Below are 16045 nucleotides of genomic sequence, written 5' to 3' on the forward strand. Positions count from 1 at the left end.
AAAAACTAGAGGAAGGAGAGCCTTTTCCACAAATGGTTGGAGCAACTGGACATTCATAGGCAAAATAATAAACCTCAACTTACATCTCACTCATGCAAATATTAACTCAAAATGAAGCATTGACTTAAATGTAAAACATAAAACTATAAAACTTCTGGAAATAAATATAAGGAAAAAAATCTTGAGGACATCAGGCTAGGCAAAGAATTTTTACTCTTGACACCAAAAGCATGATCTATGAAAGAAAGTATGACTTCACTCATATGTGGAATCTAATGAACAAACTGAACTAATAAGCAAAATAGAGACAGAGTCATAGATAAGAGAGCAGGATCACAGCTAAGGGTGGTGGGTGGAGGGATTGGGCAAAAAAGAAGAACTCATGGACATGGACAACAGTGTGGTGATTGTGCAGGGGAAGAGGGTATAAGGGGACCAAGTGGTAATGGAAAAAATACAATAAAGAAAAAAAGAAAGTATTGATAAATCAGACTTCATCAAAGTTAAAACTTTTTATTCTGTGAAAGACCCTGTTAAGAGAATGAAAAGACAGTCTGTAGCCTTGGAGAAAGTATCTGCCAACAACATCTCTGACAAAGGCCTAATATATAGAATGTATGAAAAACTCTAAAAACTCAGCAGTAAAAACCAAATCATCCAATCAGAAAACAGGCAAAATACATGCACTGACATTTTACTGAAAAGTACATACAGATGGCAAATAAGCATATGAAAAGGAGTTCAACTCATTGGCTATTAGGGGAATGCATATTAAACTGCCATGAAATACTAGTGCATGTCAATCAAAACGGCTAAAATGAAAAATTGTGACAAAATTGAGAGCTGGCAAGGATGAGGGGAAACCAAATCATTAATACATTAATCATTGAAACCAAATCAACAATACAGTTGTATGTAATTGTTGGTAGGGATGCAAAATGTCACAGCCATTCTGGGAAAGTTTGACAATTGTCTTGAAAACTAATATTTAATTACTATATGATCCAATACTTGCTCTCTTAGACATATATTTCATAGAATAAAAACTTACATTCACATAAAAGCACTTGAATGCCTATAGTGACTTTATGTTTACTAGACAGGAACACAAAACAACCCAGATGTCCTGCAACAGATGAATGATTAAGTCAACCATGTCACATCCATATTCTACGATATTACTCAGTAATAAAAGGAATGAATTATTGATAGGTGCCATAACTTGGATGAATTTCCGGGCAATTATGCTGAGGGGAAAAGCCGATCTTTAAAAGTAATATACTGTATGATTCCATTTGTATAACATTTTGAAATGATGAAATTTTGTAAATGGACACCAAATTAGTGGTTGCTAAGGTTTAGGAAGGATGTGAGATGGAGGGAGGAAGGCAAGTATGGTTGCTACAAAAAAGCAACATGAGACCTTCTTGTGATGATGGAACTGTTTGGTTTCTTGACTGTAGTTGCAAATGTACAAGCCTACACAGGTGAAAACATTGTATACAACTAAATACACACATATACACACACACAAATGAGGACAAGTAAAACTGGTGAAATCTGAATATGATTGGTGGATTTTATCCATTCCAATATCCTTGTTGTGATATTCTATTACTGATTTTCAAGATGTTCACCATTTTGGGTGGAGAGTATATGGGATATCTCTATTTTATTTATTACAAATGCGTGTGAATCTACAGTTATCTGAAAATAAAAATTTTAATTTAAAAAAGATAAGACAATTTACTGGTAATACAAAAAATAATAAATTTACATCAAAGATTAAATGATCAATTGCTTAAAAGACATATTATCAAAACTCTCTCAAGAATAGATAACCTGAACAACCTTACATCTATTTAAAAAATTGAATTTGTAATTAAAAACCTTTTTTGAAAAGAAGACTCCAGTACTGGATGACTTCACTGCTGATTTGTATCAATATAATATCAATTCTACAGAAACTCTTTCAGAAAATCGAATTAAAAGAATACTTTCCAACTCATTCTATGGGACTAACATTAGCCTGATACCAAAACATCAAAAATATATTATTAAAAATTTATAGGCTAATATCCTTCATGAATATATACACAAAAATTCTAAACAAAATTTGGCAAATTGAAATCAAAATACATATTAAAAGTCTAATGTTTAAAGACCAAGTTGAGCTTACTCCAGAAATGCATGGTTGCTGCAATTAACCATATTAAAAACTTTAAAAACCAACTTTACAATCATCTCAATTTATACAGAAAAAGCTTTGACAAAATCCAAAATGCATTTCTAATAAAGGCTATCAGTGCCGTATGAATAGAATGTACTTCCTCAATGTGATAAATGGTATCTGTGAAAAACCTCCAGCAAACATTATACTTTAATGGTAAAAGATTGTATGCTTTCCACTCAGTAGCAGGAAAATGACTAGGATGTCTGCTTTCACCATATTTATTCAACAGCGTAACGGAGGTCCTAGTCAGTGCAATAAAACAGGATCAGGGATGAGCTGGGGGAAAGCATACAGATTGGAAAAAATGAAGTGAAACTGTCTTTATTTTTATCCAACATAGTTATCTATGCAGAAAGTTCAATGGAATATACAGAAAAGCTACTGGAACAAAAAGTTAATTTAGCAAGAATGTAGGATGCAAACTTAATTTACAAAAATGAATTTTGTTTCTAGCTATTAACAAAAACAATAAAAATAAAAATAAATTATTTACACTAGCATCAAAAATATTAAATATGTAGGGAAAAATCTACCAAGATATGTGAAGGACCTGTACGTTGAAAACTAAAGACCATTATGGAGAGATATATCTTGTTCATGGGCCAAAAGACATGACAATATTAAGATGTTCATTCCCTTTCAATTGGTCTATAGACTCATTGTAATACCAATCAAAATCCCAACAGGTTTTTTGTAAAATTGACAAACCAATTCTATGGAAATGAAAAAGATTTAGAATAGCCAAACAACTTAGAAAAAGAAAAACAAAATTGGTAACTAATACTACCTGATTTCAAGACCTATAATAAAGCTATAGTAATCAAAACAGTGTTGTATTAATGTTAAGATTGATATACAGATCAATGGAACACAATAGAGAAACCATATATAGACAAACACTCATATGAACAACTGATTTTCAAAAAAGATGCAAAGATAATTTAGTGAAGAAAGAATATTTATATTTTTTTTCCTCAAGAAATGGTGTAGGAACTTCCAGTCAAGATGGCAGCATAGGTAAACATGGCTTGACCCCTCGCACAACCACATCAAACCTAAAACTTAACTATAGAACAACCATCATTCAGAACCATCAGAAATTGAGCTGAATGGAAATCCTGCAACTATGGAATTAAAGAATAAACCACACACAGACTGGTAGAAGGGGCATAGTCACAAAATGAGCTGGTCCCACACCCATGAGTGGCAGATAAAAATCAGGGAGATATCTTAGGAGTGAGGGGTCCCAGCCCCACAGTGGGCCTTCCATCCCAGGCTTCCAGTGCTAGGAAGATAAGTCGCCATAAATTCTGGCTGTAAAAACCAGTGGGGATTGAGGCTGTGGAAGACAGAAACTGCTGGACTCCCTGGCAGATCCTCTTAAAGGGCTTGCACAGACATACTCAGACTCACTCCCTCTGAGCTCCAGGGCAAAGGCAGCAGATTGAAAGGCACCAGAGACATACGGGGAAGAACTGAAGCATCTGGCATCAGGGCAAGAGCTGGAAGGAAGCTTTTTCCCTGACGAAGTGCTGGCAGAGGCCATTGTTCCTTTTCTGAGACCTCCCCACGCAGAGCCACAGAGCCAGCAGGCAGATATCATATCTGAGACTCTGTCAACCTGGCTCACACTGATTGCCCCAACCTGGTGATTCCCTCATGCCCTGCCCCACCTAACTTTCAGGTCCAAGCGGTTTCCAGTGGCTTTTCTATAGAATGGCTTGTCTTGGCCCATGCTTCAGATTTTCCTAAATTCTATCAAACAAGCAGCATCTGATTTCAGTGAGCCCCATACCTCTCACTAAGTTGCCCCAGGCCTAGTACTAGCAGCAATGGGCCTTGGTTCATGGCTTGGCCTTGCCTGGGCATCTCCAAGCCCAGCACAAGTAGCAGCCATCTGCAGATCACTTTGTAGCTTATGCTGTGTGACACCAGACAGAACACAGGCAGCGGCTGATCTTGGATATGTCAACAGCCATCAAGGCTCAACTAAACAGAAGGGTGTACATAGCCCAGATGAAGGGCACACCTTGAGTACCCAGCCTGGGTAATAGAGGAGATGGAACCATTGACCCTACAGGACACCTATATATATTAGGCCACTCTACCAATACTGGGAGATGTAGCAGTTCTACCTAATACATAGAAACAAACACAAGGAGGCTGCCAAAATGAGGAGACAAAGAAACATGGCCCAAACGAAAGAACAGAACAAACCTCCAAAAAAGGAATTAAACAAAATGGAGACAGGCAACCTAATAGATGCAGAGTTCAAAACAGTGGTTATAAGGATGCTCAATGAACTTAATGAGAACTTTGACAGCATAAAAAAGATCCAGTCAGAAACAAAGGATACACTAATTAAAATAAAGAACAGTTTACAGGGAATCAACATTAGAATGGATGAAGACAAGAATTAAAGCAGCAATTTGGAATATAGGAAGCAAAAACCACCCAATCAAAACAGAAAAAAAAAATTCCAAAAAAATGAGGATAGTGTAAGGAGCCTCTGGAACAACTTTAAGTGTACCAACATTTGCATTACAGGGGTACCAGAAGGAGAAGAGAGAGAGAAGAAAATTGAAAACCTATTTGAAAAAATAATTACAGTAAACTTTCCTAATTTGATGAAGGAAATAGACATACAAGTCCAGGAACAGAGTCCCAAACAAGATGAATCCAAAGAGGCCCACACCAAGACACATCATAATCAAAATGCCAAAGGTTAAAGATAAAGAGAGAAGCTTAAAAGCAGCAACAGTAAAGCAGTTAGTTACCTACAAGAGAGCTCCCATAAGACTGTCAGCTGACTTCTCAAAAGAAACTTTGCAGGCCACAAGGGATTGGCAAGAAATTTTCAAAGTGATGAAAAGCAAGGACCTACAACCAAGATTACTCTACCCAGAAAAGCTATCACTTAGCATTGGACAGATAAAGAGCTTCCCAGACAAGAAAAGGCTAAAGGAGTTCATCATCACCAAACCAGTATTATATGAAATTTTAAAGGGTCTTTAAGGAGAAGATCAAAAATATAAATAACAAAATGACAATAAATACATATCCATCAACAATTGAATCTAAAAATACCCACAATAAATGAGCAAGCAGAACAGAAACAGAATCATAGATACAGAGAACATTATGATGGCTGCCACATTGGAGGGGGGTCAGGGCATGGGTGAATAAGGTGAGGAGATTAAGAAGTACAAATTGGTAGTTACAGAATAGTCGTGGGAATGTAAAGTATAGCATAGGGAACAGAGTAGCCAAAGAATATATATGCATGACCCATGGTGTGGGCATTGCCTGAGGCAGTGGGGGATGTCCTGGGTAGAGGAGTCAAAGGGGGGAAAATTGGAATAACTGTAATAGCATAAACAATAAAATATAATTTAAAAGAAAGAAAGAAATGGTGTAGGAAAAGTTGGATATCCATACGCAAAAAATGAACTTTGATCTATACCTCACACCTTACTCAAAAATTAACTGCAAAGTGTTTATGGACCTAAATGTAAAGCCTATGTTTCTCTCCTTCTAGAGAAAAACATATAAAAAAGCCTTTGTCATATTATATTAGACAAAAAATATTTTAACAGGATTTGAAAAGCATGATTCATATAAGAACAAATTGATAAATTAGACATTATCAAAATTAAAAACTTTTATTTAAAAGACAATGCTAAGACCATGAAAAGGCAAATTGGGAGAGATCTAAGATGGCGACAGAATAGCAGGCAGCTCTGTTCATCTGCTCTCAGACACAGACTGGATCTGAAGTCAGAACACAGAGGGGAGAATGAGTGGAAGCATCTGTGAGTAAGAGCATATGCAGACGAGACTGTGGGGAGTGCGCAGTAGTACACAGGAACCACCCGCCTGCAGGGCGCCTGTGGGCCCAGGCTTGCTCAGCAGACCACCACTGCTGCCCAGCCCGGGCAGAGTTGGGGGGGTCTGTAGATCGGCTCAGGACCTGTGAGCTACTGGGGTGGCAAGAAAAGGCCTGGGAGGTGTGGGCTTCAGAAACTACACAACAGGAACAGGAAGGCCAGAGGCAGAAGACCTCTGGAGGGAGCAGGGACAGCATGCCATCATCACCTGTGTTATAGTAGAGCTGCAGGGATCTTCCCAACTCCATCAGGGAAAGATTCAGCGAGAAACTTTATCTAAAATTGTCAGAAGCCCTGTAAGGAGGTGGCCAGAACTGAATGTGAGAGACTGTGTGATTTGGGGGGAGAGGGAGCACATGGAGAACAGGACCCCCAGGGACCCTCACTACAGTATGGGGCTATAGAGAACCCCTTTTAAAGGGGTAGTTGAGAGGTACCCAAGGCTTGGCAGGGACCCGGGCTCGCAGACCAGTGCATGTGGGCAGGAGCAGCATCATTGCCAACCAAAACTCAGAGGCAGAGAAAATACTGTTAGCATTCCTTCTCCCTTTATCCTCTCAAAATAACTTCTTTCCTCTAGACATCTTTTAAGCTCTTCTTTCTTTCCTTTTGCCCCGTTATTCCCATTCCACTTACACACTTCTTAGCTCATTGATTGTTATTTCTGTGGTGCAGCTTTTACTGCAATTAGGTCCATATTATTTTATACATATATGTATATATATACACACATACATATATATGTATAACACATATGTATGTATAAAATGCTTAACATTATTAATCATATATATGTATGTGTATATATATGTTGTTGTGTTCAAAAAAATGTCTATTTTTGATCTTACTAGATATATACAAATATATATTTTTTCTTTAAATTTTGGTTTTAACCTAATACTACATGCTTTTCCTCTCTTACTCCATTCCACCTTCCCTTCTCCCATTTTTAGTTACAAAGTAAATTTTATTTTCTTTCCCGCTTTCCCTTGTCTCTATTCCCTACTCTTATTATTGTCCCTCCCTCTACCCTCAAAAAATCTTTTTGTTCCATTAGTTATCTCATATTCACTTTCCTCTCATAGTAGTCTTCATCTCTTAACACCTTTATTAATATTGGTGCATTGGCTGTTGATAATGTAATTGTGGATGGGGGTTATCATTGTGGGAGTAGGTCTGTTTCCTGGGCTGTTTGATTCTTGTTCTGGTACCAACTGTACAATAGTATACATGATGTGAAGGGCGGAGTGACTTTCAGTCAGTCATCCAGAGGGAAGATCCCATCAAAGAACAACCCACCAACAACCAAAACTCTTTTGCAACCAGAAAGCCCACATAAAAGACATAAAGGGCAGTGCAAGAGCATCAAGCCCAGGTGATTAAGGAGACTGCACCACTGAGTCTCCCACAGGTCTCCTACCTCAGAAGATCACACCACGAAGACAGGGAGTCAAAACAGATAAATCTGCCCTGGCTGGTGTAGCTCAGTGGATTGAGTGCTGGCCTGAGAACCAAAGGGTTGCTGGTTCGATTCCCAGTCTAGGGCACATGCCTGGGTTGCAGGCCAGGTCCCCAGTAGGGGCCGTGTAAGAGTCAACCACACATTGATGTTTCTCTCCCTCTATTTCTCCCTCCGTCCCCCTCTCTATAAAAATAAATAAATAAAACCTTTAAAAAAAAAAGAAAGAAGGAACTCCTACCCTTCGCAACAGCAGGGATGGAACTGGAGAGTATTGAAAGACAAATGCCATATGATCTCATCTATGAGTGGAACCTAATCAACAAAACAAACAAAAGAGCAAAATAGAACCAGAGATGTGGAAATGAACAAATTGACAGTGACCAGAGTGGAGGAGGGAGAGGGATAACAGGGGAAATTAGGGGAAGGGTTAAATAAAGGAACATGTATAAAGGACCTAAGGACAAGGGCAACAGGGTGGGAATTGACCGTGGGAACAGGGGGTGGGGGTATGGACAGGGCAGGGAGAGCAATGGGGCTGTGGGGGGAGAGGGATTGGGACAACTGTAATTGAACAGCAATTTTAAAAAAGACAAATTGTAAACAGTAAGAAATTATCTTCAAATTGTATATCTAATGAAGGACTTTCATCCAAAATACATAAATATCTCTAAACACTCAATGATAAGGAAACTCAAAAAATGGACAAAATATTTGAACAGATATTTAACCAAAGAAGATATATGCATGGCAAATAAGAACATGAAAAACGCTTAACATTATTAATCATTAGGGAAAATACAAATGAAAACCACGATGAGATACCATTGCCCAGCTGTGAGAATGGGTAAAATTAAAATGATTGACCATACCGAGTATTTGCAAGAATGTGGAGGAGCTGGAACACTCATACATCACTGGTGGAAACATATACTAGTACAGTCATTCTGGAAAAGAGTTTAGTAGTTTCTTTAAAAGTTTCACATCACCAGTCATACGATCCAACCATTCCATTCCTAGATAATTTCCCCCCAAAATGAAAGCAAGTGTCTATACAAAGCCTTGTACACAAATGTTCATATCATAGCCCAAACCCTGAAACAATTCAAATGTCCAAATACAGGTGATTAAATGTTGGCATTCAATATACAACATAACACTGCTGAGCAATAAAAATGAATGAATTTTTTATTGATTCATGCTCCATGAGTGAATCTCAAAATAATTATATGAGTGAAAGAAGCTAGCAAAAAAGAATATATACTTTATGATCCCATTGATATAAAATTCTAGAAAAATAAACTAATGTATAGTGACCGAAAGCAGAGGAGTAGTTGCTCGGGATGGAGGGAGAGGGGTTTTGCGGTGGCGGAGAACAGATTTATGATGCAGCACGAGGAAACTCTTGGGGATGATGGATATGTTTATTGTCTTGACTGCAATGATGATTTCACAGGTGTGAGTGTCAAAACTATTCAGATGGTACACTTTCCATGCATTCCACTGATTGTATGTAAATTGTACCTCACTAAAGCTGTTTAAAAATGGAATAATGTAAGAACTGCATGAAATTGTTTGGATTCTTCTTTTCCTGATACACTTGGTTTTGTGTTAGAAATGTTGCAGTGTGGCCCTGACGGGTGTAGCTCAGTTGGTTGGGCGTCATCCCACAAAGCAAAAGGTGGCCAGATCTTTCTCGGTCAGGGCACATTTCTGGGCTGCGGGCCTGTTCCCTGGATGGGGCGCATGCAAGAGGCCACTGATGGATGTTTCTCTCTCACATAAATGTTTCTCTCTCCTCTTTTTCTTCTCCTTTCTTCTCTCTCTGAAATAAATAAATAAAATCTTTTAAAAAAATAGATGCTTGCAGTGTGAACTCATATACAATCTCATAGTGTATTCACATCTCATTTTGTCAGAATGAAGATCTCACTCTTTTAATTAAGGAAATGGAACAAGGACGCAGTGACCTGGAGAAGATGCAAAACCTTTATTCTGAGTCCTTGATCATGGACTGGTGGTACAACGGCGAAAAGGAAGGAGACAAGTGAGCATGCCAGACTGCCCGATCCCTTCACTGTGGTCCTCTCCGATGCTCTGCTCCCTCTCCTTGACATTTTTTCCTTCTGCAATGCTTTGCGATATTTCTTTGAAAAAAGAATCACACAGTATGATTACTTTAGGGTTTTTAAGCGAAGAAAATTTGTGATCTAATAATTTAATAACAACTGGCTTAAGGAGGCCACATATCCACTTTGATAAGTAAGTTCTGAATTACTTGCATGGTGCCTAAAAGCAGTGCTGGTTTTATCTGAACCCAGTGTAGACATGCCCCCAGCCCCAGGAGCCACAGAGCAGAGTAGGTGTATGTGCGGTGAAGGAGACCTGACTGAGGCACCAGGAGGCCCAAGGTCTGGATTTCACTCTGGATGCTGGCAGATTCATACCTTCTCTCCAGTCCTATCCATTGCTGTGGGTCTCAGTTTCCTCGCCTTTGAAATGGTGGTAGGATTTGGGATATATGATTTCTTGATTCTTTTCCTGCTCTATATTCTGATACTTTTCTAATTAGTGGTTTTTAAACAAAAAGTCAAAACCACCCCAACATTGAGAAAATGTCAAATCTTACTAAAATGATTTAGTATTGTACAGATACTGAAGTATCACAGCTTCATATTAATACTTTATCAGGAGGATTTTTTTTAATTTAAAAGTGTAATAGCAAAATCCTCTATCAAAATTCACTATCACCCTATTAGCAAAATAAGCATTAGCATGGGCTGGGAGCAGGGTATGAGCATAGAATCAGTACAGCAAGATAAATGCTATTCCGGGGAATTTTTAAAATGAGATTTTTACTGCATTTTTTAAAGTATTTGTTTGGGAAAGCTCAGGTACATCTTCTAAATTGAGAAAATTTGAACAAATAAATTAAGAATCAAGTAAATCAGCAGCACTTCAGTGTAGGTCACCTTCTCTGTGCTTTCAGCCAGTACCTCAACTCTCCTTGTCCCCTAGTTTAATTACACTGAAATCTCAGGAAGTTGGCTCAGTCATGTGACTGTACTTGCAACTGATTAAGTAGTGGATGCATTCTAGTTTTTTTACATTTCTTTTTTTAGGGACTGGAAGGGGTAGGTTCCAGAGTCAAGTGGACAAGTGTTTTAATCCAGGCTTCCTACCACTGCATGTTACTTAACCTCGCTGAGCCTCAGTTTCCTCATCTATGACAAGGGAATAATGGTAGTCATAGAATTGTTGGGAGGATTAAATGAGGGCATGCCTGGCACATAATAAGATCTCTGAATTAATATAAAGGAAAGAGTAAACACCGTGCCTCATTCTACAGATATCATGCTTCTATACCTCCTTGTAACATAACAATATTAGGAAAAGTTATTCAGCAATTTAGCTCCAGTTGAAAACAAATTGCCTTGTTCAAGTTTTCTACCAGCTGAAAAAATATCCCCCAAATATCCTCTACTTGCCTTCTTTTTTCAAATATTTATTGAGTACAAATCAGGAGTCAGGAGAACTGGGAAGCCCGAGTAAATGTAAGCCTGGTCTCTTCTGTCACCTCATGCGTGATGTGGTGGGGGATGCACAGAGGATGGTGGACATTGGGTGGGTGCTCTGTGGAAGTAGGCATGGGGATGCTGAGGGTGGGAGGGAAGGGGGAGGTCATAACTATTCATTGTTGGAGCAGGAGATTGTTCTGGAAACTTCCTGTGTCCACTGGGTTTAGAGCTTCAGAGAAGTTATGTCTGGGAAAATAATGGGGAATTTCTGAGGTCCCTCCTGGCTCCAGAGCTTCACCAGAATGTTTTGCTGTGATCTGGTATTGGCACAGAGGGTCCAAGGCAGGGGTTTCCCTCTTCTGGCTTTATAAAGGGTCGTCCAACCCTTTGGTTGGAGAAATGGGTTTCTGTGACATGTTCTGGTTTATAACCAGCTCTTCTCATATTAATCCTCGCATCAGCCCCATGTGGTCAAAGCACAGCTGAAGTTTCCCAGTTGATAGATGAAGAAAATGATGAAGTTTAGAGAGTATTGAGCAACTTCACTGACTCACACAGCCAGGAAAGACTAGAGCTGTGATGGGAGCCATATCTAATGACTCCAGATCTGCATCCCTGTCCAGTCTCCTGCGTGGGGCAGGGGTCAGGGGCTATTCTTCTACATTACCTAAATGAGGGGGGTGGCTCACTTCTTTAAGTTCGCAGCTTTCAATATGACTATTGATCCAACCCTGCCTTCTTAATTGGAATTTTATGTTTTCCCCTTTCTTTTTCTTTTTGTTCTTTCTTTTTTGTCTACTTTTTTTTTTTTTAATCTAACTCAAAACAGGCATCAAAACGAAATCTGTTCCTTGGTTTCAATCCCAGAAAAATGTGCAGATCCTCACTCTGATGTTGAAGCAACACAGGTGTCCTCCCTAAAAATGTCGAAAGTACCAGGGGACCTTTCCAATCAAAAGATTCAGAAAAAGAAAGTTCTCCATGCAGGTATCAGTGAACAAAATGGTTTGAATCTCATTACTGGTTTTCCTTCAATGCAAGAAAGTAGAATAAGTCTAAACCCATGCAATGTTATAAAAGAAGCTTAAACCTGTGTTTTTTCCATTAAAATTTTAATTTAGATTATTGTACGTTCACATGCAGTTGGAAGAAATAATACACAGAAATCCCGTATGCCAACCTTTCACCCAGTTCCCCCAATGGTGACATCTTCAGAATGTAATAGGACAATATTGCAACCAGGATATTGACATGTACACAATCCATGATTTCATTCAGCTTGCCCAGTTTTACTCGTGTTCATTTGTGTGCATGTGTGTGCAGTTCTGCATGCTTTTATCAGGTGAGTTGCTTCGTGTTTTCACCACCACTGTCAAGATACGGAACAGTTCCATCCCCGCAAGGACGCCTAAGTGCTTGTGCCACCACACCTACCTTTCCTAAGTCTGGGAAACTGCTAAATTCTCCATTTCTAAAAAGTTGTCATTTCAAAAATGTTACATAAATGGAGTCATGTAGTACATAACCTTTAGGAATTGGCTTTTTCATTCAGTCTATTTTCCTGGAGATTCATCATAGTTTTCGCATGTATCAATATTTCATTCTTTTCATTGCTGTGTAGTGTTCCATGATATGGAAATATCGGAGTTGGTTTAACCATTCATCTGTTGAAAGGTATGCGTGTTGTTTCCCACTTGGGGATATTACAAATAAAGCAGTTATAAACACTTGTGTACAAGGTTTATATGAACATAAGTTTCATTTCTTCGAGGTAAGTTCCCAGGAGTGCAATTGCTGGGTCATATGGTAACTATTTCTCAGAGTGGATGTGCCATTTTACATCATCACCAGCAATGTAGGAGTGATCCAGTTTCTCCACGTTCTCACCAGCAGTGGTGTTGGCACTGACCCATAGGTGTGTGGTGTCTCACGGTGGTTTTCACTTGCATTCCCCCGATGGCTAATGATGTTGAACACCTTTTCACGTGCTTGTTTGCAATCTTTAGATCCTCTTCAGTCTGTGCACATGCTTTTCCATTTTCTACATAGGTCAGTGGTCCATGCTCTTCTATTCCTGGAAGAAATTGGAATAGTTCTTTTTTTAATATATGATAAAATTATCATGGAGCCATTTAGGCCTTGAGATTTCTTTTCCAGGTTTTTTTTTTCATTAAGAATTCAATTTTTAAAAGTGGTTTTAGAGCTATTAATATTGTCTATTTCATTTTAGTTGAGTTTTGGAAGCTAGTGGTTTTAGAGGAAGTGATTCTTTTTTCTAAGTTGTCCAATTATGAGTGCAAAGTTATTTATTGTATTCCATTACCTTTTTAATAGCTGCAAGAGCTATAGTAATGTCCCCGGTTTTATTCCTGATACTAGTGTTTATGTCTGTCTTCTCTCTCTTTCTCTCCATCCCTCTCTTTTTTATCTTTTTCAATATTGCTAGAGGTATTATCAGATTTATTGCCTCTACAACAAACAGCTTTTTGTCTCATTGATTTTCTCTAATGTTTTACTATGTTCGAGGTCATTCATTTTTGTTCTTTATTGTGTCTTCCATTCTGCCTCCTTTAGTTTCTTCTGCTCTTTGTTTTCTATTTTCTTGAGTTAGGATTCTATTACTGATATCAGATCTTTCTTCATTTCCAGTGTAAGCGGTTGGTGCTATCAGTTTCCCTCCCTGGACTGTTTTAGTTGCATCTCACGTATTTTGATTTGTTATGCTTTTGTTTTCATTTATTTCTAAGTATGTTTACTTCCTTCAAAGACTTCCTCTATGGATTATTGATAAATGTATTGTTTAAGTTCCAAGTGTTTAGAGATTTTTTCCTATTGTCATTCTTTTATTGATTTCTAGTTTGATTCCACTATGGTCAGAGAACATATTATATAGGATTTTAATTCTTTTAAATTAGTTGAGGTTTGTTTTAATGCCTAATATATAGTCTATATTGATAAGTGTTTCACAGGCACCGGGAAAAATGTGTGTTCTGCTGTTGTTGAGGGGAGTGTTTGTCAGTTAGATTCTGGTGGCTGGCTATGTTGTTCAGATCTTCTCTGTGCTTGCTGATTTTGTGTCTCAGTTGTTGAGAAGGAGGCTATGAGGTCTTCAAGTACATTTGTTGATTTATTTCTCCTTTCAGCTCTCTCAGTTTTAGCTTCATATATTTTAAGGCTGTATTGATTTGTTTGTACTCATTCAGGATCTATATACCTTCCTGGTGGATTGATCCCTTATTAAGTAAATTCTTTCTGCTGTGAAGTGTACATTATTAAATATTAATATAGTTGCTTTAGCTTTTTATTAAGATCTGCATGGCTAACTTTTCTTCCATCTTTTTTGTTCAATCTACCTCTGTTGTACTTGAAGTATAAATGTCTTGTCTGTTGCATACAGTTTGATTCTGTTCTTTTATCCACTCTGCCAATGTCTTTTTATTAGTGTAATTAGACTATTAACATTTAAATTATTATGTTAGCACTTGTTATTGTTATTTTATTATTTTCTATTTGTTTTCATTGGCCTGGTTTCTCTGTTTCTCTTTTCTTGCTTTCCTCAGGTTATTGGATTTTTTTAAAAACAACTCCATTTTGGCTTATTAGCAGTGTGTGCCTGTGTGTGGTATCTTTAAAAAAATGTGTAACAGTAAATCAGTTTAGTGAATTATTAGTCAAAGCCTCTCTACTAGTTACTTTTCTGGATATCAGTTTGATAGGTAAATACCTATATTTATTCCCATTGTATTTCTGTTGTAAGGTTTTTTAAAAATATATTTTATCAATATACTATTACAGTTGTCCCAATTTTTCCTCCTTTGGACCCCTCCACCTGGCACCCCTATTCCCTCCAGCAATCTCCCCCTTAGTTCATGTCCATAGATCATACATATAAGTTCTTTGGCTACTCCATTTCTTATACTGTTCTTAACATCCTCCTGTCTATTCTATACCTACCAATTTGTACTTCTTAATCCCCCCACCTTTTCCCCCATTCCCCCACTTCCCCCTTCCAGATGATAATCCTCCAAATGATGTCCATATCTATGATTCTGTTTCTGTTTTGCTTGCTTGCTTAGTTTGCTTTTTAGATTCAATTGTTGACAGTTGTGAAATTATTGCCATTTTAATGCTCATAGTTTTGATCTTCTTTTTTTAAATAAGTCTTTTTAACATTTCCTATAATAATGGCTTTGTGACAAACTCCTTTAGCTTTACCTTTGTCTGGGAAGCACTTTATCTTCCCTTCAATTCTAAATGTTAGCTTTTCTGGATAGAGTGATCTAGGATACGGTACTTCTTTGCTTTTCATCACTTTGAATACTTCTTGCCAATCCCTTCTAGCCTGCGCAGTTTCTTTTGAGAAATCAACTGACAGTCTTATGGGAACTCCTTGTAGGTAACGTTCTGCTTTTCTTCTGCTGCTTTTAAGATTCTCTCTTTATCTTTAACCTTTGGCATTTTAATTATTATGTGTCTTGGTGTGGGTCTCTTTGGACCCAACATGTTTGGGACTCTCTGTGCTTCCTGGAATTGTATGTCTATTTCCTTCACCAAATTAGGGAAGTTTTCTTTCATTATGTTTCCAAATAAGTTTTCAATTTCTTGCTCTTTCTCTTCTCTTTCCAGCATACCTATGATTTGAATGTTGATACATTTGAATTTATCCCAGAGGCTCCTTAGCCTATCCGTGTTTTTTTGGACTCTTTTTTCTTCTTGCTGTTTTGATTGAATTTCTTTTTTTTTCTTTCTTATATTCCAAATTGTTGATTTGATTCTCAGTTTCATCTGCTCCACTGTTGACTCCCTATAAATCATTCTTTATTTCACTTAGTGTAATGTTCATTTCTGCCTGGGTCTTTTTTATGCTCTTGAAGTACCCAATGAGTTCCTTGAGCATCCTAATAGCCCGTGTTTTGAACTTTGCATCTGATAGATCACTTATCTCCAT

At 37.8% G+C, this 16045-nt stretch overlaps 1 protein-coding gene across 2 annotated transcripts in view; it reads left to right on the plus strand.

Moving 5' to 3' along the window:
• The window catches only part of VWA3B (von Willebrand factor A domain containing 3B), a 163320-nt gene that overhangs the window by 92910 nt on the left and 54365 nt on the right, over positions 1-16045 (plus strand). For both annotated transcript variants that reach the window (XM_045204785.2, XM_053925321.1), the window contains exons 15-16: positions 9499-9626; positions 11927-12084. In XM_045204785.2, the coding sequence (XP_045060720.2) occupies positions 9499-9626; positions 11927-12084 (286 nt within the window). The remainder of the gene's footprint in view (positions 1-9498; positions 9627-11926; positions 12085-16045) is intronic.

The sequence above is a fragment of the Desmodus rotundus genome, chromosome 5 (assembly GCF_022682495.2).
Source record: "Desmodus rotundus isolate HL8 chromosome 5, HLdesRot8A.1, whole genome shotgun sequence".
NCBI classification, from domain to species: Eukaryota; Metazoa; Chordata; class Mammalia; order Chiroptera; family Phyllostomidae; genus Desmodus; species Desmodus rotundus.